Source organism: Chelonoidis abingdonii, chromosome 1 (genome assembly GCF_003597395.2).
Source record: "Chelonoidis abingdonii isolate Lonesome George chromosome 1, CheloAbing_2.0, whole genome shotgun sequence".
In the NCBI taxonomy this organism is placed as follows: domain Eukaryota; kingdom Metazoa; phylum Chordata; order Testudines; family Testudinidae; genus Chelonoidis; species Chelonoidis abingdonii.
The window spans coordinates 216,008,954-216,031,695 of NC_133769.1; the positions used below are offsets into that span (position 1 = coordinate 216,008,954).

Genomic DNA, 22,742 nt, shown 5'->3' on the forward strand with positions numbered 1-22,742 from the left:
AGAATATACTATGATGCAAGAAGCAAGCAAGGAAAAATGGAATTGGGCAATATAATTGAATTAACTGAAGTTCAGCTGCCCAAAATGATCTGGGAAAAATTAGTTTTCCTGAGGAAAGGAGGAAATTAAGGTAATATGCAGAGCTCATTTTCAAAGGTCTCCTGAAATTCAAAGATGAGGAGGCAAATGGGAATTATAGGCTAATCTGGATAGGGAAGGGATATTTGTAATATTTGAGCTCTCTCATTATGTAATCACACTCTTGGAATGTGCCTGCATGCTTCACACCAAACCTGGATCCTTCTAGAAATCTCTAGCCATCGGGGAATGCATGGAGCTCATCTTGAGCCACGGAGCACTCCTATAAGGAATCATGTTCTCCCTACACCGTTATTTCCTCTATTCACCATCACAGCAAATCAAAAATGTGAAAGCTATCTGGACTCTTTGGCTACAGCTGCGTCATCTATAATCGCAGCTACCACTTTGAGGTGAGACTTGGAGGAAGTGTTCTGCTATATCTATTGACATATATACAAAGGTGGAGATATCATGAATAAGGTGATAGAGAAGAAGAAAGATTGAAGTCCTTGGTCATTTGCCAAACCGCTCCCCTTTTTAAAGAAAAATATTTCATATATCACAAATCCTGTCAACTTGCTCCAAAGCCAGTCTGACAAGAAGAAATCTTAAACCTTATTTTGGCTTGAAAAAATCTAAAACTCTATTGTTAGAAGCACAGTTATGCTGCTTGTACCTTTGGGCCTTTTTCTGCTGTCAAAGAGAATGCTTGAGTCCTAACTCAAATTATCTTGAACTTATCCCATTTTACTAAGTTTTTGCAGGGGGCCATCTTTATTCTGTTGTGGTGGCATGGAATGGAATCATGTCCAACAGTAAGTGCTCAAGATAGTTTGGAACAGTTTTGCTATGCCTTTGCAACAAAACTTTGTCCCTTTCTCATCCCTTTACAGGGAGCCCTTTCATGAGAAACTGCTGAGAGGGATGTAGTCATAACCCTTCTCTATCTCGAGCAGAGTAACAGAAGTGGTTCCTCAGTAGTATCAGAAACAGAGATGCTGTTCCCAATACTTCCTGAGCCCTAATGGTTTTTGTTTGGTTGGGGTTTTTGAGAGGTATCTTCTATTATAGGCTCAAGCACTCTGAAAATTCAGAATACCGGCCTTGGCCTCAATAATTGCATTACAAATATAAGGGATGGTTTGCTTGACCCTCTTGTTTCTATGTATTCCATAAAGACTGCTCACTGAAAATGCCTTCTTTTCTGTGTTAGAGAGGATCATTACCTGTATTTGACTTTTCTTTTGCATCCTTAGTCTTTGGCAAATGTCCTACTGTGTTGGCAACTCGCTTGAGAAAGCTGTGCATTCTTTTTTTTCTCATTCCATGGCAACTGACTACTGAAAGAACAGATGTCCAGAGAGGCTTAAATTGCCTTAGAGAAGAGTATGTTCCATACCTTGGTTTAGACTTAGCAAACAATATGATAAACATCCAACTTCACTTAAACTCATTATGTTCATCAGAGCAAGGATGACAAAGGTCTGTTTGTCTCTAGAGAAATTTCAAGACATATTTGAGTGTTCCTAAGGCTATTAGAATTTATGATGTCATGCATCCTGGGAAATCCATTTGCCAAATTGAGGGTGAGACTTCAGTTCTGACTAAAGAAAATATCTGCTTCAAGAACAATATGTATTCATATCTGGGATGTCTAGGTATCTGTCAGTTATTCTTCTGTTAATTGGAATTAAGGGATCTCTTTCTGATTTCTTATTTTACTTTACTTGTTAGCAATCCCTTTCTGGATATTTTTCCTAGCACTGAATCTTCCAGCAGAGGGAGCTTTTAATATTAAATTTAGTAGGAAGATAATTTTACAAAATGTTTTGCATACTTAAAAAAAAGGCTTACTCTTTATATTTCACGGTCTTTTGATTTTGCAGAAGTGACTCTTAAAACTGTTTTAAAAGAGCGATGATGGGAAAAGATATCCTGTAAGCAAAAATACTTGTTTTTCAGCTTTTTGTTACAAGGCCTGATCCTGTATTTCTTGTTGACTTGAAGTTGCAATTAAAGTCAATGAATATGTTAGGCTAGTAATGCTGGGTCTGCTCCACTTCTGTTTTCTTCCCATCCCTTTTCTTCTCCCACAAGAGAGACAAGATAAAGGAGGGAGAGTGGTTGGGAGATAGCGCTGGAGTAAATGTAATGTGTGATTTGTGTTTAAATGTGCTACCAGTTTATTGCTCCTCAGAGAATGCAGCAAAAAAGCATTCAGTTACTGTACATAGATGGCTGGTGTGATGGCCTGGCATCCTCCCCAGGGGTGGGAGGAGCTTGTGCTTCTCCTGCTTCTAGTGCTATGGTGTGGTGTCTACCTCCATGGGTAGGAGGCATTCCTGCCCCGGTGCTGCAGTCTGGCTTCCACCCCACAAGTGGGAGAAGCACCTGGTCGTCCTGCCGGTGTACAGTGTGACTTCTACTTAAGTTTGATTTCCTGTGGGAGTACAATGTACATTCAGACATATTCACTTTCATTCAGAAGTCTTGAGTTCTCTCTTCCTTTTGGTAGCGAGATGTGGAGCTCCTTTACTTCCACTTAAAAAATCATCAGATATTTTCAACATATGTAAACATAAAAGTATTTAAAAATACTTTTATTTAGCTGCTGAATGTAACCTTGCCATCTGAATGACCTTGATTCTTGAACAGAGAGAAATGTTATAAAAGCAAATATTCCTGATACCTGCTGGTGGTTGTATGGATAATGAATATGAAGAAGAAAATTTAAGCTTGGAGTTTCCAGATATACTGCAATAACAACATTGTCAGTGTTTTTTTAATATTTCAGCAATAGATCTTTATATGTGGCAAGAAGTTCAAGACTTGGCCATTGAAGAAGAAAATATACATAATGATTTTTTTTTTAATAATTGTGGGCTTGTGTTCATCTCAGCTGTAATATATAACATTGTATAATTTTCACTGGCTGATTTTCACATGTGCATTTAGTCAATAACTTATTTTGAAAATACGCCATAAAATAAAATACGTAGCAACTTGTACCAGTTTATTTTCTGTATATTTAGTTAAATCTTTCGGAGGGAGGGTGGTTTTTCATTTCATGTTCCTTTTGATTTTTCTCTTTCGTTGTGATTGCACTTTATGAATTAATAAAACATAAAACTTTTTTCATGAAGTTGCAGTGTGATTTGATTTCTGTTTTGCCAGTAGTGAGATTATAATTATAACTAACTGTTTGTTTACTTTCCATGTACAATTTTCAGAAACTGATGTATATACCTTTGGCCTTGGACAATATGGGCAACTTGGACATGGTACATTTATTTTTGAAACCTCGGTACCAAAGGCAGTGGAGCATCTGAAGAGGCATAAAATATGTAACATTGCATGTGGGGAAAATCATACAGCTGTAATAGCAGGTATGTATGCTGAAACTTCTGAAATGTACTTTAAATGATAATGTATTATCATTCATTATATAGATTTTTTATTATAAAATAAGCACAGTGAAGAACAAACATGAAGATTTAATTTAAGGTTAAGTGACTGCCCAAGGCCATGCAGCGGTCAGCGGAAGAGCCAGATTGGAATTTAAGAATCCTATTTTTGACTTTCCGTATATACTTATTCCTATAGACCACACCACCTCTTAAGGAAGTTGTAGCCTCACAAACTTCTGCCTGACACTCTTGCATGAGTCTCAGTTTTGCTATACAGTTGTATTGTATTTTTTCTTAGTATTTTATTTTTTGGTTACCTAGACTAACAATCTCAGTCAATACTTTTGTCTGAAAATGTATTTATCTTCTGGACCATATTCAGCAGTTTAAAAATCATACAAATCTTTGGTCAGATTTGATTTTTGAAAATGAAATATACTTTTCTTTCAAAATATATTTAATTCTGCTCTTATAACAATTTTGTCATGTGCTTTTAATGCACCTTCTACATGTTTTTTTTTCCATGTAGACAATGGCCTTATGTTTACTTTTGGAGATGGACGACATGGCAAGTTAGGACTTGGCGAAGAGAATTTTACTAATCAATTCGTACCCACCTTATGTTCTAATTTCTTGAAGTTTGCAGTCTATTTGGTAAGGCTTTGCTTTGTTCTCTTTTTTCAAACTTTGAAATGCTTATACTTTATAAACATATCTTATTAAGGGAAATCTGACAGTTTAAAATCATATTTATAATATTTCCTTATAGTATTTTATTAATACTGTAGATTAATACTGAAAAAATGTTAAAATGTTTTGTTTTATTTACTGCTTCCCATTCTGCTGCTTCACTTCCTGCTCTGTGATCAGTTTGGACCATAAAAATAGACTAGTCAGTTCTTCTTTCAGATTGTTGTGCACTTCCACAACACTGCAATGTTTAGGTTGCAAACACTTCAAAGGAATCTATACATTTCAAACAAAAAACTTTTTAACATTTTGGTAGTTTAATTTTAGGAATAGCCTTCCATCCCAATGTGTGGACCTAAACCACCTGGTGTATATTGCTTTAATAGCAAAGATTATTTATAATCTAGGTTATTTACAAAAGTTTAATAAAAGGAAAATGTATTAGTTTTTTAATCCAAACATGATGAGAAAAGAGAGGCAATATTGTTTTTTTAGGTTATTGTTTTAGCCTTCATGCTGGTATTGAAGAAAATTGCAGTAATGAATGCTAGCTCCAAACATTCAGAAATTGAGTCAGGCCCCAAAAGATCAATTAAATAAAACAAAACAAAAAAAAACATTTTGGGTTCTTTTTATTTGCTTCTGTTTTTAACTTGGGTCATATTTTCAAGCTTTGCTGTACGACTATGAGGGATAGAAACTTTTTTTAAAAAAAGAAAGCTGAGATTCTCATGTAATAACTTGTCTCCCAGACTCGCTAGGGCTCTAGATAAAACATCAGATATTATGAGACTTGTGGTAGTTTACAACGGATGGTAACACTGTGTATATGTCATATTGGCTAACATCAAAATGATTTACTAAACTTCTTTGAAAATTGATGCAGAATTTGTTGCTTGCTTCTAGAGAGTTGGCTAGTTTTATTCTCTTTTACAATATATTGTACTTAAAAAGTTTCAATCCATTATATATTTTATAAACATCAGTGATTACAGTCTGTACTTTAACATGCTGAAGTCTGTAACTAAAGTGTGGAGCAAAACATTTGCTTCTAACATGTTTCTTAGTCCTTGGTCCAGAAGATGAATGCAGGTCAATGAGATCCTTTTGTGTTTGCACTGTAGGTTGCTTGTGGTGGCTGTCACATGCTAGTTTTTGCCACTCCAAGGCCTAAAGGGTCTGAAGAAATACATGAAGATTTACGTGAAAACTGTTTGGCTGCTACTATCTCTAAACTGGGTGGTGATTCGTTAGTAACTAACACCTTGCAGAGAACGTTATCGGCTCGAATGCGACGGAGAGAGAGGGTAAATTCAGAGCTAATTATTTTTGACATTTATTAAGTTTCCATGATTTTTTACAAGAAAAGAGACCTTTTAAAAAAAAAAATTTAAATTATAGCTTACACTCACCAGATAAATATCCCTCTTTGAAATAAATATTTGTATTTCAAGGTTCTTCTTTGAGTAATATGCCTGTGAGTGCTCCACTTCAGATGTGCCTTCACCTTGTACCTTTCATTGGAGATTTTGGTAACAGTGCCTATTCAGGTGCCCCACACATCCTTGTGCCTTGCAGCAAGGCTATATGGGGCTGTGCAGACAAACTGCCCTCAGTTCCTTCTCAGCTGCCTTCAGCCTGAGACAGTGTCGACTGTGTGCCTGTTCTCTTTATTATTCAGCAGTTAGTTAGTATAGTTAGTTATTTTATAGTGTTTGCAATTCCCTTTTTTCTTATCCTTTCTCTTAAAAAAATATTGATGTAAAATCTTTCCCTATTTAGAGGTCATTTTTTTGTTATTTTGCTTGGGTAATCCAGGTTCCACAGGATTTAAAAGATACCCATATTCTCAGTAAGTGCATAATCTGCACTTCCTTCAACAAGAGATCCTGAAAAAATAGGGAGATCAAGTTTAAGCTCCTGATGATGGAGCAAGCCTTAAAACTGGCTTCAGATCCAGGGTGGAAGATCACCCTGTATACAGATCTCCCAGAACAGCTTGTGCCCCATCCACAAGGTCGATAGAGATGGAGGCATTATCATTGCACTGATTGCATCTATGGACCAAAGACCTCAGCAGAGGTAGCTTTGACATGTGCCTCTATTCAGAAAGAGAGAGCCTTCCTGTGCACCAGTGGCCAAGACTATGTAGACTTCAGGTCCCCAGGGGAGTATCATGCGGGGTCCAAGTGATTCTGGTACTGCAAAGGCAGGGCAGACAGCTTCAAGGAGTCAGTCCTCAAAGACAGACTCAGTTCTGAACTCAGGTATCATACCCAGAGCTATAGACACTCTTCCGAGAAGAATTTTAGTCTCATCCTTGAACATCAGTTAGTACTGGCCACTTGGAAATCTGTGGTACTAAAGACCGCTTGACTGGTGTAATTAGAGTCTACTCATTCCCATGCCAAGCACTTGGTGCCAGCTACATCAGTACCAAAGCCATCCTCCACAGGTTCTTGCTTGTGCCTGTCGTTGATGCCGTAGGTACCTCAAGAATTTAGATACTCTAAGGATCTTCTCGTATCTTCAGAGTCAGAATTTCCTCTGCTAACTGGTACTGGGGGTTTACCCTCATCAAGATTTACTTGGTCACTGACCCCATCCATCATCTAGAATATCATACTCACCCTCATTTACAACACAAGCAGAACAGTTATTTTCCCTCCTCCCCCGCTTGGATACGTTGAAGAGGACTCCTAAGACTCTCTAATTTCAGAACAGGCTTCCCCCATCTACTCTAGAATACATTGCTGCCTCTTCTCCACTGAGGCATTGGAGGAGGATAGACCTCAAAGGACACCCATGTGGCAAGAAGAGAGATGGTTGCCTCCACCTTTCCCATATGCCCCCCCACCAGTGGCCTTGTTGGGAGCTATGGGCATTTTGTCAACAATTTTGTGATGAAGTTATCACACCACCGAAGGAAGCAAAGACGAGTACATTCCCCAACCACCTGTGGCACCATGAATGCCAGAGGAGGGAACCTTCATGGAGTTGGAATCAAGGGCAGACAAGGAGGTAACACCTCTTACAAATATTTTCTTCTCATCATCTGAAGAAGTTGTGATGCCTCCACCATCTTCTCTGGCAGATGACTTCAGATAGTTACAGGAACTGATGAAATTGCTGACACACAGTTCAGGAGTCACACCTTAAACTCCTACATATTTTACCTATGTCAAAATTATTGAAGATTGCCATTCCGGTCAATAAAGCTCTTATGGAACCCGTGAAGATCGTTTGGCAAACACCAGCTACCGCACTGCTTATGCACAAGAAGATGGATTAAAAAGTATTATGTCTCTTCCAGGAAATCATAATTTCTATTTTCTCACCTAGTGCCAAATTCTCTGGTAATGAAGTCTGTTAATGAGTGGGGCGAACAATATATCTCAAAGTCCACCCTGTACAGCAAGGACCACAAGAAGTGCTATCTTTTTGGCCATAAATCTTGAGCCACACTTCATTTTAGAATAGTGAACCATCAGGTGCTCATGGTGAAGTATGCCTATTTGAATTACAACAAATTTAATTCCTTTATTGATCATCTGCCAAAGAAACATCATGACCAATTTAAGGTGGTTATTCAAAAGGTTCAACTCCTGGCAAAGACATTGCTCCAGGTCTCCTTGGATGCTTCAGGTACTGCAGCACAGTCTGAGAAAACTGTCTTTGGTTGCAGCTGTTGTAAGGCTTCCTAAGAGAGGTCCAGAGTACCATTGAGGACTTTCCCTTTGATATTCACGAGCTCTTTTCAGACTCCGTGGATACATCTTTCCACATTTTAAAGGACTCAAAAGCCATGCTGAGATCCTGATTTAGTCACTTGTAAATAAGAGGAGATTTAGGAGGTCTCAGAGGGCACAAAGATCATTCCCAGCCCCCAATTCAACTTACCATAGATCATCTGAGCCCCTGTCCAGGAAACCAAGATTTGTGACTCTTGACCTACAGGGCACGTTTTCTTGTCACTATTCACCTTTCATATAAGAAGTTTCTTCATTTTCTAATCAACAACAAACACGTACCAATATCACATGCTCCCTTTCAGGCTATCTTCTGCTTAAGGGTATTCTCAAAGATTCTGGTGGTAGTTGCCACCCACCTACGTCGTCTGGGTATAATCATTTCCCGGTATCTGGACGATTTGTTGATTTGGGGCAGATCTTATCAGGAAATGTTGGTGGCTGTAAAAATGATGTGTTCTCTGTTCCACAGGCTGGGCCTTCAACTCAACCTCAAAGTCTGTTTTGACTCCAGTACAGTATCTAGACATCATAGGAGCTTGCCTGGATGCAGTAACAGGGAGAACATGCATCTCTTCCAGCAGATATCTCACACTGAGTCTTATCTCAAGGATTCACAGCAGTCCTCAAGTAACAGTAAGAGATTGTCATCAACTGCTGGGACACACATCAGTTTGCGTCTTTGTAATGGAACATGCCAGATTACATTTCCAAGGTCTCTCTGGATGGCTTTGAATGGTTTACAAATCAAGCAAGCACATTCTAGGCAGGTTAGTGTCTGTTCCCCAATCGGTTCTATGATCACTCAACTGATTGAAGGACCTGACCAAAACCTGCACAGGTGTTGCATTCTTTCAGCACCCTCCTGCCATAATGATAATGTCAGATGATTCAGTGTTGGGTAAGGGGATACATCTGGGACCTCAGAAGATACAGGGCGAATGGTCATTACACGAACAGCTCCTCCTCATCAATTGTCTGGAATTGAGAGTGGTCAAAATTTACACCTCTAATCAGAGCCAGGTCAGTAAAGATAATGACAGACAGTGTGGAATACGTGTATTATATCAACCGTCAGGGAGGAGCACATTCCCCATCTCTGTGCTGAAGTGATCAAAACTCTGGCGTTAGTGCATAGCCAACCAGATAGTCGTTGCAGTTTCTTTCCTCCCTGGTATTCAGAATACCATGGCAGATGACCTTAGCAGAGATTTCTTCCTAAATTACCATTAATAACTGGACTCTTGAGTCCTTGACACAGATTCATAGCTTGAGGGTTCCCAGAGGTTCATCTGTTTGCAACAGCAGCCAATGCAAAATGCATCAAGTATTGCTCCAGAGAGGTCTCAGTCCCCAGTCCATAGGAGACACTTTTTTCATTTCATGGACAAGGGTCTTCTCTATGCTTATCTACGGACACTGTTGTTGTTGAAGGTTCTCAACAAGGTCACACAAGATCAGGCCAGGTTAATAGTGCTTGCACCAGCATTATTGAGACAAGTTTGGGATCCCTGTCTAATTAGACTCAGCTCTGGCTTGCCATAGCATCTTCTAGTCAGTTCTCGTCTGCTGACTCAGCATGCCAGGTAAACACTTCACTCCAACCTGCAGTTTCTGAGTCTCCAAGTATGGTTCCTCAAAGGTTCTCTGACATAGAGAGATCCTGTTCATCATAAGTACAACATGTTTTATTAGATCAGTGTTCTTCATTGCAAGGCCTGTGGGCCAGTGGTGGCTCCCATCAACCCTAAGTTCAGCTTGCTAAATTCCATTAAGCTGCATGGCCGCACAGCAGGCTATAAAGAGCCATGCAGCAGGGACCTGGAGAGGAAGGAGGTGAGAGTGGGCAGGAACTGGGAAGGGGAGCAAGTTGGGGCTTGCAGGGCTGCTGTGGGACTCTCTCCTGGCCGCAGAGCTCCCTGCTGCCAGACGAGAGAGAGGGGCCCGTCCCCCAGAGCTCTGGGCTGCCTGCCGGCAGGGGGGAGAGAGGCCCCTTCCCCAGAGCTAGGTGCTGTCGGAAGGAAGAGGGCTGGGGGTAGTCCTCTGGCCCCAGCCCCGGGACAGCCTACCCGCACCTCAAACTCCTCATCCCTGGCCTCACCTCAGAGTCTGCACCCCCAGCCAGAGCCCTCAAACTCCCAACCCTCTGCCCCAGCCCTGAGCCCCTTCCTGCTCCCTGAACCCCTTATCCCAAGCCCCACCCTGCAGCCCTTACCCCCAGCCAGAGGGGTGAAAAGAAAACAGAGGAATCAATTGACCAGCAAACCTTTGGACTGCCTTATTAGGATTGTGATGACAGTTTACTACATAAATGGTCAAGGAGGAACAGGTACACTTTCGCTCATCCAGTTTTTAAAGCAAGTTTTGCATTATTCTGCTCTTTAAAGTTTACTCAAGTGGTTCTGTAAGATTACATCATCAAGGAGTAGGAAGCAATGTGTTAATTTAGTAGTTGATGTGGCTCTCACATTGAAGGTTTATTGCCAAAGTGGCCCCCCCTTCAAAAATAGTGAGGAGCACTGTATTAGATAGTAGAAAAAAAATCTACAAGAAATACTTACCTCCTGAAATGAAAATAGCATCTTTGGTGTAACATTAGGATCTCACTGACTCTCTCTTCTCTTCCCATGGTATTGGATTACCTGTTTGAATTGAAAACATCAGGATTTTCTGTGAATTCTGTTAGGGTCCACTTAGCTTCAATAACAGCTTTTTACTTTATCCATAGGGTTTTTTTTCGGTCTTCACTCACCCAATCATGGCAAGATTCCTAGGAGGTCTATCAGATCTCTCTCCCTCAAATCAGAGATATTTGTCCCAGCTGGGACCTGAACTTAGTTCTTAATTGCCTCATGAAACATCCTTTTGAGCTACTAGCTGTGTGTTTTTTATTAAATATATCAATTCAGGTAGCTTTTCTGGTGGCCATCATGTCTGCCTTCAGGGTTGGAGAATTGAGGGCTTTAATGGCAGACTCCCTATTTATGGTATTCACCAGAGACAAAGTGTGCTGTGGCTCCTTCCAAGATTTTTACCAAAGGTGTCATCAGAATTTCATGTTAAACTATTTATCTCCTGTTTCCCCTTCCCCCCCCAAAACCACATCAGAGTCAGGAAGCTATACTCTATATCCTAAATGTTAGAGGGATATTAGCCTTTTATCTATCTAGGACTGGGCTGTTTAGATCTAGATTGTTTGTATCCACTGCAGACAGAAACAGGGCATTGGTAATTTGGAAACAGAAGTTTATCAAAGTGGATCTCCGGCTGTATTAAAGTCTGTTACAACCAAACTCAGGTTCAGCCTCCTTCGAGAGTGATAGCACATTCCATAAGAGCACTATATAAAATCTGTAGCCTTACTTAAAGTCATACCAGTTGCAGAGATCTGTGGAACATCAACATAGTCCTTTGTTCATACTTTTTCTAACCATTATGCCTTCATTCCTGCTGCAAGATCAGATGCTGCAGTAGACAATGCAGTTCCTTCCTCTGCTGTTAACCTCCCACCTCCTTATGGGGTGCTGCTTGGGAGTCACCCGAAGTGGAGCATTCACAGCAACACTAATTGAAGGAAGAGAGGTTATTTACCCTGTGTAGTAACTGAAATTCTTTGAGATGTGTGTCCCTGTAAGTGCTCCACTAGCTGCCCTCCTTCCCTTCTGCTTCCGAGTCTCCCTGATGGGACTTTATGGTAGAGAAGGAACTGAGAGTGATTCACTTGGGCAGCCCCATATATCCTGCATGTGGGGCAGAAGGATGTGTAGGACACATGTGCAGGCTGAATGGGTATTGCAACCAAAATCTCCAGCCAAAGGTGCAGGGTGCAGGCACACCTGACATGGAGCACCCACAGTGACACACATCTGAAAGAACTCCAGTTACTGCACAAGATGAGTAACCTCTCCTTACTTGATGCTGAGGAAAATCGGTAATTGTCCTGTTTGCTTTTTTATGATCTGTAGAGGCCTGAAATTTAACAATGTGTAAGAGCCTGCTGCTTTTTATTCCTCTCTTTTAGAGTTATCAGGAATGTTGAATCTCACCTCCCTGTTTTTCCAGAGGCTTCCTTTGGAGGCCCCTGAGAAGTAAATTAGGAGATCTTGGCTGTTTATCTAATGTGTGAGTTAAATTGGTGTTTGGTTTTTGGTTTGTTCCTCATAAGTAATAAGGTTTTGCTTCCTTGAGATCTGTGGTGTCATAAAACCACCAGTTCTCCAGTTGTCCACAGTGTCTTATGGGGAGGTGGAGAAACAGTGTAGAGAACATTTGAATTTATAATATGAAAACCAGGAAGAGAAAAAGGAGATGACTTTAGCATTGGGGAGGAGAAACTTTTCAGGCCTTCTTTATACATCATGAAGAAACAGGAAATCACACAAGCCCATTTTTCTTCAGAAACCAGCTTCTAAGCTTTGTTTATGCTAAGTTCTGATGCTATTATTATGTATCCTGTAATGAAACATACTATAATATTTCTACAGTTTCTTACATTTGAAATGAGTGTAGAAATGTGCGAACTTTTGAATTTTGGTCTGTTCAAATAACCGTTAGTTTAATATTAAAAAGATATATCCCTTGAAGGCCATTGTGCCCTTTTGATACCTTCCGAATTTTGAAATCTAGTTTCCATTCTACAGAATATAGATAAATACAGAATAAAGGGAAAATATTCTGTGTACCTAAATTGTGGATTAAATAAACTCTCATTCTTTTAAAATCATAATAGAAGCTCTTTTTTATTGTTGCTTATTTTAAGATATTGAATAATTATTTGAATATTGTGTGGAAAGCATCAGCTTAATATACCTGTCCATTTTTTAGGACTGTAAATAATTGAAGAGTACAAACAGCTTTTATCATACTTAATTACTATATTTTCCTCTAGTAAATACTGTAATTAAAGTATGAGAAGGTGATTTTCTCTTATCGGTCTCAGAATGTTGTCAACACTTTCTTTAAAATATTTTCTTAAGGAAAAATCTCCAGAACAGTTTTGTCGAATGGTGCGAACGTTACCTCCGTTGGGAGAAGGCTCCCTAAAACCTTCTTTACGTGCTGCCAGCAACACTGTCCCACTCGGTTTACCAACAACAAACCATCCTGATGTAACGGAAGTGAATACAAATAAAGCTGTTGACTCTACTGTGGACTGTAAAACAGGTGAAACATAATGTTTCTGTTCGTTGCTGTCTTCCAAGCGCTACATATATACTGTTTGTATTTATGTGAGAGAACCACTCATTTGAAGATTGAGGACCTTCACAACTTGCAGCTGAGCACTACACCTGGGTCTCAACCCAGTGTTTGCTGGCCAGACTCAGAGCACAAAAACAAAGGCTGGAAAGTAGTGCTGGGGAATCTGTTCCTCCCCAGCCCTTTCGTGGAAAAGATGTTTAAGGATTTTGCAAAGAGGGTTAATTGAAAGAAAAAACAACTGCTATTGTTTAGCTATAGTTCCTGCTATCTAAAGACCTCAAACTTGCATGCATTTAGCCTCACAACAGCCCTGTAAAGTAGGTAATTGTTACCCTTGTTTTATAAGTAAGGAAACTGCCGCACAGAATGATTAAGTGACACTACAAGTGTCCGTGGCAGAACTAGGAAGAGAACCTGGGTCTTTCCCAATTCTGTACCTTAACCACAAGACTGTTTCTTCCTTGGAAATTAAAAAGTACAATATTACTAAACGGCTCACCCAAAAGGAACTTTGCTCCAAATGACTCTTTTGCATTGAAAATCTGCAAATACAAGCTGAGACGTGCAATGCCTTAGGATGCATTGTTCTGCTAGACTTTATCCTGGTCTTAACCTAAACTAATGTGGAGGAGCTGCCACCTGGGGTTAGGGGATGGGGCATGTCAGAGAGCTAAGGCACCATCTGTATAAGGAGAATAATACTTCCCTACCACATAAGGGTGATGTTTGGCTTACTATATATCACCTGCTCCAATTTATTGTACTTATTGTTTATATTTTATATTTTCTTGTTTTTATTTTTAAGAGGATCGGAAGCAGGAAAAAGATAAACCTGACGAAAGTACCACGGAGGAAGATTCAGATAAGGAAAGTGATGACAGAAACCTTGGAAACACAACTGATGTTCTAAATATGGTAAAATACCCACTACTAAAATTGTGGCTTAGCAGTCATTTTGAGGGAAAACATAGCAGTCACTTTTTTTTGTGATATGACTGTAATAAAAGTAGTCACCATACTTTGGTACCCCCAAGTTCTAGGGGCTCCCTTTATGCCAGCACAGACCCCAGTCTGGGGTGTCTGTTATTACAAGGACTTTTATGTCCTTGGCATGTTTGAGTAAGTGGACTCCACCTCTTTATTTTTCCTCCTCAGAGAATAGGACTTTTCATGTCTCCCATGATGGACAATAGGTATTTTTTCTTGAATATTAATAATCACAATCCAAAATTATAATTGTGTTTAAACCAGATATCATTAATTCAAGAAAGAGAGAGAAGAAATAGATAAAAACAAAAAATAAAATGGTAGCATGAATTTTATTCTCATCTAAGCAAGAACTGCACAGAGTCCTGCTACATAGTACTAGCCATCGTAGTTGCAAAGGTTGAAGGTTGGTAGTGATAACCATACTCACTGATGTCTGTATGTGTACCTCTTGCTTTTTCTTTGTTTCCTAATTGATTCATCATAGGAGCCTGTTACAGGGCGTGGCCCTCATAGCTCGGCTGCTACCTCCTCCTGGCCATGCTGGGGATTAGCTCAAGGCCAACACCCACGTCCCCACCCAGGTCTGCACACTGGCAGTCTGTCTGTGCTCCTGCCTACGGCTCCTTTCTTAGCTTCCAGACCTGCAGCGTCCTCTTTGCAGCTCAGCCCTCCAGCCATGTCATCCCCTTTCATGGCGGGGGGAGGGGGGTTGGGTATTTCTGTCCAATAGTCCAACCACTTCCCCAGCAGCAAGTGAGGGGGACAGAAGCCTGCTACTCCAGGAACCCAGTGAATAGCAGCCTCCTGCTGCTCCTCTGTAACCTCTGTCAATGCTGCTCTATTTCCCTGGTCAGTTTCCCTGTGGCCCCAGCACTTTCTTCGTCCTCAGGTCTGGGCACTCAGCTGCTCAGGGCTTGGCTACGCTTGAGAGTTACAGCGCTGGTGGTGGCTTTACAGAGCTGTAACTTACTCCCCATCCACACTGGCAAGGCACATACAGCACTGTATCTCCCTGGCTACAGCGCTGCACGTACTCCACATGGATGAGAGGAATAAAGAGAATAGCACTGCTGCTGCAGCACTGGAGTGCCAGTGTAAACAGTGATTAATCTTACTACGCGGTAACTGACCTCCGGAATTTTCCCATAATGCTTTTAACTAAAGAACTCTCTTTGTTTTGTTGTGAACTCGGGGCTCCCGGAGCTGGTTATCTAAAAAACAAACACAGCAATTGTTTGCTCGAGCAGAGGCAGGCAGGGAATGTCCACAGCTAGTGTTTGCTTGAGGAGAGGAACAGCACGGCGGGATGGGGAGTCCGTTGGAACAGCTGCTTATCTGGTCTGAAGGCTATTTGCATTTAAGAGTGAATGAGAGAGGGTTGGGGGAAGTGGTCAGAATTTGCAAGGCAGGGAGCTGACACAGTGTTGGCTCCAAAAATCCTCTCTCTCTCTCTCTCCCCCATGCTCTCTGTCACACTCCACCCTACCCCCTTCTTTTGAAAAGCATGTTGCAGCCACTTGAACGCTGGGATAGCTGCCCCTAATGCACCACTCCCAACACCACTGCAAATGTGGCCACACTGCAGCCCTGGTAGCCATCAGTGTAGCCACTCTGCAGCGCTTTCCCTACACAACTGTATGAAGACAGCTTTAACTCCCAGTGCTGTACAGCTGCAAGTGTAGCCAAACCCTCAGTCCCAGTAGCCAGCCACTGCTCTGTCCAAGATGCTTACAGTTCTCTCAGCCTTCCAGGGATGCAGTCCTTACTCCCTGGGCTCCCAGCAACAACTGCCCCTATTCTGTCCTGCAGCTCCTTTTTATCTGAGACTGCCAGGCCTGGATTGGTTGCTCCCGGCAACTCCTCGCTGATTGGCCTTGCTTCATGCAGTCTCTCTGGGCCACTCAGAGGACCCCTCCATTGCTCTGCCGCAGCCGGGGCCTGATTAACCACTTCTGTGCCTGTGTGGAGTAGGCACCCCATCACAGCGCCCATAAGGCTGTTGCTTTTGCATATATCTGAAAAATTTTGTTACCCTGATGACAGGAAGAAACTGTTTTATAGTCAGCTCATCATTCTTCTTGTTCAAACACTCCCACCTTATCAAGACACCTAACCATCCCTCTTTTACCAGGACAGTCTTAGTTTTTCATATGAAGTCCCTTAATCCTGAAGACTACTGTAGAGATGCTTGAAATGTGCTGATCTCTCATTTCATTGAAAATATCTGGATATTTTTATTGCAAAAAGTTTATTCAAGTGGTATTGGTATAAAATATTTTGTGTACCACTAATTCTCATCACACAGTGAGTGTTTCATGCTGCCATTGTTCAAGGCTACAGTTTGTCATAATTTGTTATGTGACAACATTACTATGCAGAGGGAAGACTCAGAGGATTCTACCTTTTTTATTATTCATTTATATAATATATGCTTCTGGCACAGCTTTTTTGATACAGGTGGAGGAGATTAAAGAAAGGATCTCAAATATGGAGCATTTGAGTATTTCCCAACCCTAAAATGTTGCTATAATTTTTTTTTGGGAGGGATGTTAAACAATTTTTAATGCATCACCGACATATCTTTCCTATCCTATCCAGGCATGCTACAGCATTTCTCAGCCCCGTCCATTGTTTAGAAGCTGGTGAATTCAGATCAGCATTATGGAGAGGCAATAGTGTTCTTTTTTTACTTCAGTGGGACTTAAGCACATGTTTAAGTGCTGTGTTGAATTGGTGCCATGGTGAACATAATGTATCTATGTTCCCAAATGTGCTTTGGTTGATGCAGTGTTTTGCAGGAGCCATCATTAGTTTGGCCAGAGTTCCTTGCTAATTTAATCATTTACATTTTTAAAAAACGTATCATTTTTTCTTTTTTGTATGTAAATGATATTTAAAAAATAAAATAAAAAATGTTCCCCAAAGTGATCCACAGATAATATTTTAGGAATTTCTTCTGTAAAAGCAACTTAGATATAGTAGCAATGGAATAAGAGAAAGAGCTTTGTTTTTTTTAAAATGAAACAAAAAACTTCCCTGAAATATACCATATTTGTAAAAGAATGGTGAAAATACTCCATACATATTTGGTGTAAAAATTGCCAAATATACAAATTAAAATAGGTCTTGAAGAATTTACTAACACATGAAGAAATCTGTTTTTAATATCTTGCATTCATCATGTACTGTCTGTACGCCAGGCATATTTTCACTTTTTTTGTGTTTTTTGTTTTTGTTTTTTGCATACTGGGTTATGACAAATTCAAAAGTGCCTTTCTGTTAATAGACTGATATAGAAATAGTAGGTATATATTTTTAAATAGCTGTTTGAAAAGATATCTGTTTCAGGAAAATGTATCAAGATGGAAATAGAAGTGATTATTCTTCCTGGCGCTAAATTGTCTGTTTACAGAACAGCTACTCCAATTCTAAATGGCAGCAATGACTGTTTTTTGTAGGCTTTGGTGGTGTTTTTTTGATGGTGTTAATAGAAGGAATATGTGAGTACTTATATTTTTTAAAAACTCTCTTAGAAACTAAAATGTTGTTGGTTCAGGGGGAAAATCAGCAGTTCTGTACATAGTTCTGATCATGGGATTAGGTGTTAGTTACTGCCATTCAATTGGAGATTGATCTTGTTGCAGCTGTGACAGATTTTCTTCCTAAAGGGGATTGATTGTGACCATGGGAGAAACTGAGGATCCCCCTCCCTCCACTTCATATTTAAGTGAAAAAGGCACTACACTAGTAGTCAGAACTCTGTGATGCATGGAGCGGGCCTTCAAAGTGTACTTGTAGATGGTTACAGAATGGTGAACTGTTGGCTCATTAAAAGCTGAATTGAACTGTTTGCTAAAAATGGTAGTTTTACAGTCTTTTTCCTCAAGCCGTATGTGTAGTGGTAGTAAGATGTTCACATATTTCATGATAACATGCTGTAGCTGTTTTGGACCCTGACACTGCCTCAGTTTCCCCTCTGTGGTGTTCTCAAAACTGGATCGTGACTCTTGGAAATCAAATAAATGTGCGGGTTAATTTAGTAAAAACATCACAGTTGAAATTGCAGCTTTCATCTTCAATGTCTTTCCCTGACTCAACTGTTTCTCCAGATCCTCGTTAGTCTCAACAGTTCTTTAGCAAAACTTGGGTCTTGCTGCCTGGCATTTCCTCACACCTTTTTTTTATTAATTTTTTATTATTATTTTATTATTCTTATTATCTCAGAAAGTGCTATCTTACTCCTGTCTCAAGACAGTGTGGTGGTATAAGCTCCCATAGATTAATCTTTGCTCTTCTTTTAGCTGCATTAGAATTTTGAATGATTGTGAAATTAATATCCTATTCTGTAGTTTCTTAGATGTATAGGACTTGACTGTTTCCTGGCCAAGATTTTAAAAAGTATATGTCTGAAATTAGGCTCCTAAGTCGGTGGCCTGAATTTTCAAATATGCTTAGCATACAGGAATTCACAGTGAAAAACAGTGGGAGCTGTGGGATGCTCAAGTCATTTAAAATTAAGCCACTGATTTGGAAGCCTAACTTTAGGCACCCGTTTTTTATTTTTTTTTATACAAAAGGTGTCCCCTCGATCCTAGGATCACTTGAATGAGCCCAGTGTGAATATCCTGGAGACCTGTTAAATATCATCTTGTAGCGTATTATTTTTAAATGGTCTGAAGAATTTAATTTACATAGTTGAACAATAGAATGACAGGCTTCATGTTTGGGAAGTATTTTTAGATCCTGTGAAGAAACCTATTAAATGTAAATAAGGTATCATTCTTATTTAACTCACGTTTATTAATTAGCTTACATTTCATTCTTTAATTTGTATCCCGATTCTTTTCAGACACATATGATGAGGCTGAATCCCAGTGACCAGTCCTTAAAATTATCACCAGTTCAAAAACAAAAGGTACTGTCATTAATCATGTTTGAAATGTAGAAAATGTATAACTCTTTTCATAGGGCGTCATTTTTCCTTTCTCTTTTTTGCTCCGAATTCTCCTAAAGTAAACCTCAATTTCTATAGACTACTTCCCACATGAAACTTTTAGGCCTGGATCCTGCAAACGGCTCCACTGGGTAGATCCCTGAGTTTACAAGGAAATCACTGGGGCTCTGTGCAGATGCAAGGGTCTGTCTGCTTGGAGCAGTTTGAGATGAGACATTATAATACTACTGCTATTGAAGGGGCAGTACTGTAACTTACATTATACATTTTGTAACGTATAGTAATTGCTGATACTAGAATATTTGGATTAAAATCCAGGTCAAAATATATGTAAAGTAACCGTGTTTACAAAATGCTGGATGTAATTTTATAGTAAAATGTAATGATTCACTGGGCAATAATACTTTGATCCCATTATAACATTGAAACTTCTGTCTTACCATCCTGTATTAACTTTAAAGTGAGAATTTTGATATTAGGGGTACATTAATATCAGCTCATAATCTTATATTTCAAAATTTATTACACAAAATATGATTGATAAATGGAGTATATAAAAAGAAAATTTTAAATTTAAGCCAAAAAAGACAAAGTAGCTTTAGATCAGTAGTAAATACACTGATCCCAGAATCAGGAGAGTGCATTTAGCCTGCTCAATAAGTGTTTCATTCTTTAAACAGTTATGTATTTACATTAATTTTATTTGAAATATTCCGTATTTTATACCATTTTTTAGTCCTTATCAAACAAATCTTTTCTTACTCAGATGTGTCTGTCGTCTTTTCCATTTGTTCTCATTTAATTTGTTCTTAATGCTTTCCTTCTTTCTTTTTAATTTTCTGCTTCTCATGTGGAATAGAAGAACAATAAAAATGTGAAACTGAAAAGTGATGGTAAGGGTGGGTTGAAAAAGACTGATCTTAATGTCATGCAGGAGGGTCCAAAATCAACTGATGGTTCTTTGCAAAAGCAGTCTTTAAATGCAGTGTCTCTTGGAAATGGTTCAGATCTAGAATGCAATGATTATGATGCCTTTGTGGGGAAAATTAAGGCTAATAAAAAGCATATAAAAGATAAACTAGAACAGGCATACAGTACTAGCAAACTGAAGTCTGATGTTCAGCAAACTGTTAAACATCAACTCAAATTAGTGAAAAGGAAGAAAGACTATGCAGAAAATCTTAAACCTAGAAAACAAGACACATCTTACGGTCTTTCCAGTGATAAGACTAAAGAATTATTTTTTTCCACTGAAAAGTTAAAAAAAGCTATTAAATCTAAGCACCCCACTAAAACAGATATACTGTCTGCTGCAGCCAGTAACAAACCAGTGACTATTTCAGTAACTGCACAAAAACAAAAACCTGTTAAACAAGAAAGTAAAGATGCAGTGGATGAAGTTAGGACATCTGACAAATATGGAGAAATATATGTCAGGGGGGAGGAAAGTAATGAAGAACAGAGAGAACTTAAGAAACAGGAGAGATTCATTAAACAAATAGCAGTATCTGTGTCATCATCTTCAAGTGAGGAAAGTAGTAATGATTTTGCAAAATATGTACTTCAGAGGAGAAAAATGCACAAGGATCATTATAAAGATACAGGAAAACAGAAGCAAATAGAAGTAGTAGAAAATGTGAATGATTTAGAAGAAAGAGATACTGAGATAGAAGAGCAAGATACAAATAAACAAAGAGAGAGTGCAGAACAGACCAGTATAAAAAACCTGAGTGAAGAGGAAACAAAAGTGAAGAGATTTGATGATAAACCTGATGAGGCCCCACAGCGAGATGCTAAGTATGAAAAATTTTATCTGGCAGAGAAGAGTGAAGAAAGTGAAATGGGAGTGAAAGAGGGTGAAAGTGAAAAGGAGAACCAGGATGAAAAAACTAATAATGAAGTAGAATCTGGAGAGGAGGAAGATGAAAATGAGGTTAGAAAAGATGATGATGATGATACCTCAATAGTAAGAGATGGAGATGAAGAGGAGAAAGGTAATGGAGAAGAAAGTGAAAAAGCTGCATCACAGTATGAAGCGGAAGGTGATCATGAGAGAAAGGCAAAGACTGAAGAGAATCATCACAAAAGAGGCACAGAAGAGAGACATCAAGAGGGTAATTTTAAAGAGGAAGAAACAGCGAGTCAGGGAGAAATGGAGAAGAAAGATGAAGAAATGGTAGAAGGAGGAAAGGAGGGTAAATCTAAGGAGGAGCAGAGTGAAGACACAGAAGTGGAGGCTGAGAGTGAGGGTGGAGAGGAGGATGAAGAGGAAGAGGATGAAGACGGTGAAAGGGAGGAAGAGGGTGGTGAAGAGGCAAGAGAAGAGGCAGAGGCAGAGGAGGAGGAAGATGAGAGGGAAGTGGAATGGGAATATGAGGGGGAGGATGAAGATGAGGCAGAACAAGAGGGGGAGGAAGGGGAGGATGAAGAAGAGGGGGAGGATGAAGATGAGGGAGAAGAAGAAGGGGAGGATGAAGAAGAGGGGGAGGATGAAGATGAGGGAGAAGAAGAGTGGGAGGAAGGGGAGGATGAAGATGAGGGAGAAGAAGAGTGGGAGGAAGGGGAGGATGAAGAAGAGGGGGAGGATGAAGATGAGGGAGAAGAAGAGTGGGAAGAAGGAGAGGATGAAGAAGGGGAAGAAGTGGGGAAGGATGAAGAGGGGGAAGAAGAGGGGGAGGATGAAGATGAAGAAGAGGGGGAGGGAGAAAATGAAGAAGAGAGGGAGGATGAGGGAGAAGAAGGGGAGGAAGAAAATGTTGGAGGAAAAAAAAAAGAATATAAGCATCTACAAAGACATAATAAAAACAGAAAGCAGGAGAAGAAAGGAAGTGCTGTACAGAGCTCTGAACAGAAAGTAAAGACAAAACAACATGTAATGAATGGATTACACAATTCAGAACAATTTTGGAACAACGTGCTACCTCATTATTTGACACTAAAATAGTACAGAATTTTGGAGATTTACTTCAAACAGATTCATTCAGGATATTGTTGTGCCATACCAAGTTTATTTAGCTATAATGCTCTTTTTTTAAAGTAACTTAAAAAAAATTTGTCACAATAAATGTATTATACTAACACTAAGTGCCAGTTTCCTAAAGGGCTACAGAAAACATTAAGAGTTTGGTGATTTTTGTCAGACCAAATTATCAGACATAAATTCTGGTGAAATCTCTTTCATCTTTACTGTGTACAACACTATTAAAGTTGCAGAAAGTGATTCCCTGGGAGACAAAGCATTTGCTTGACACAAATTTTGTCATAATTTTAGGATGATGGCATAAATTATGTGTTGTAACAATGTAATTTTAATTGCCTTTTTAATCAGATTTCTGGAACTGAAACATTTAGTTTTGATTATGGGGTAACTAACATGTTGATATGCCTTTATATGAATGGAATATCAATAAATCATAAAAATTCAGTTTTGAGAACTATATCACCATTGTCTTCTTTTCCTCTTAATTTCTACTAGGCCAATGTATTCATTTGTTCTTATAGATGAATAGTTTGTTAGAAAATGCCAGATAAGTCTTAAGAAAGGACAGTGTGCCAGTATTTGGTCAGTACTTGGTTTCTGTAAACTGAGACCTTGATGTTTCAAAATGACTTCAGCTTAGTCTCTGATTCTGGTGCCAACATGCAATTGTGTGCTAAAAAATGTGAACACAA

At 39.5% G+C, this 22,742-nt stretch overlaps 1 protein-coding gene across 1 annotated transcript in view; it reads left to right on the top strand.

Annotated features, from left to right (window-relative positions):
• Nucleotides 1–22,424, top strand: part of RPGR (retinitis pigmentosa GTPase regulator) — a 60,537-nt gene extending 38,113 nt beyond the window's left edge. The window contains exons 8-14 of the mRNA XM_075059710.1: nt 3,312–3,467; nt 4,018–4,142; nt 5,303–5,485; nt 12,904–13,090; nt 13,932–14,041; nt 18,966–19,031; nt 19,930–22,424. Coding sequence (XP_074915811.1) covers nt 3,312–3,467; nt 4,018–4,142; nt 5,303–5,485; nt 12,904–13,090; nt 13,932–14,041; nt 18,966–19,031; nt 19,930–22,014 — 2,912 coding nt within the window. The 3' untranslated portion in view covers nt 22,015–22,424. The remainder of the gene's footprint in view (nt 1–3,311; nt 3,468–4,017; nt 4,143–5,302; nt 5,486–12,903; nt 13,091–13,931; nt 14,042–18,965; nt 19,032–19,929) is intronic.
• Nucleotides 22,425–22,742: the final 318 nt, after the last annotated feature.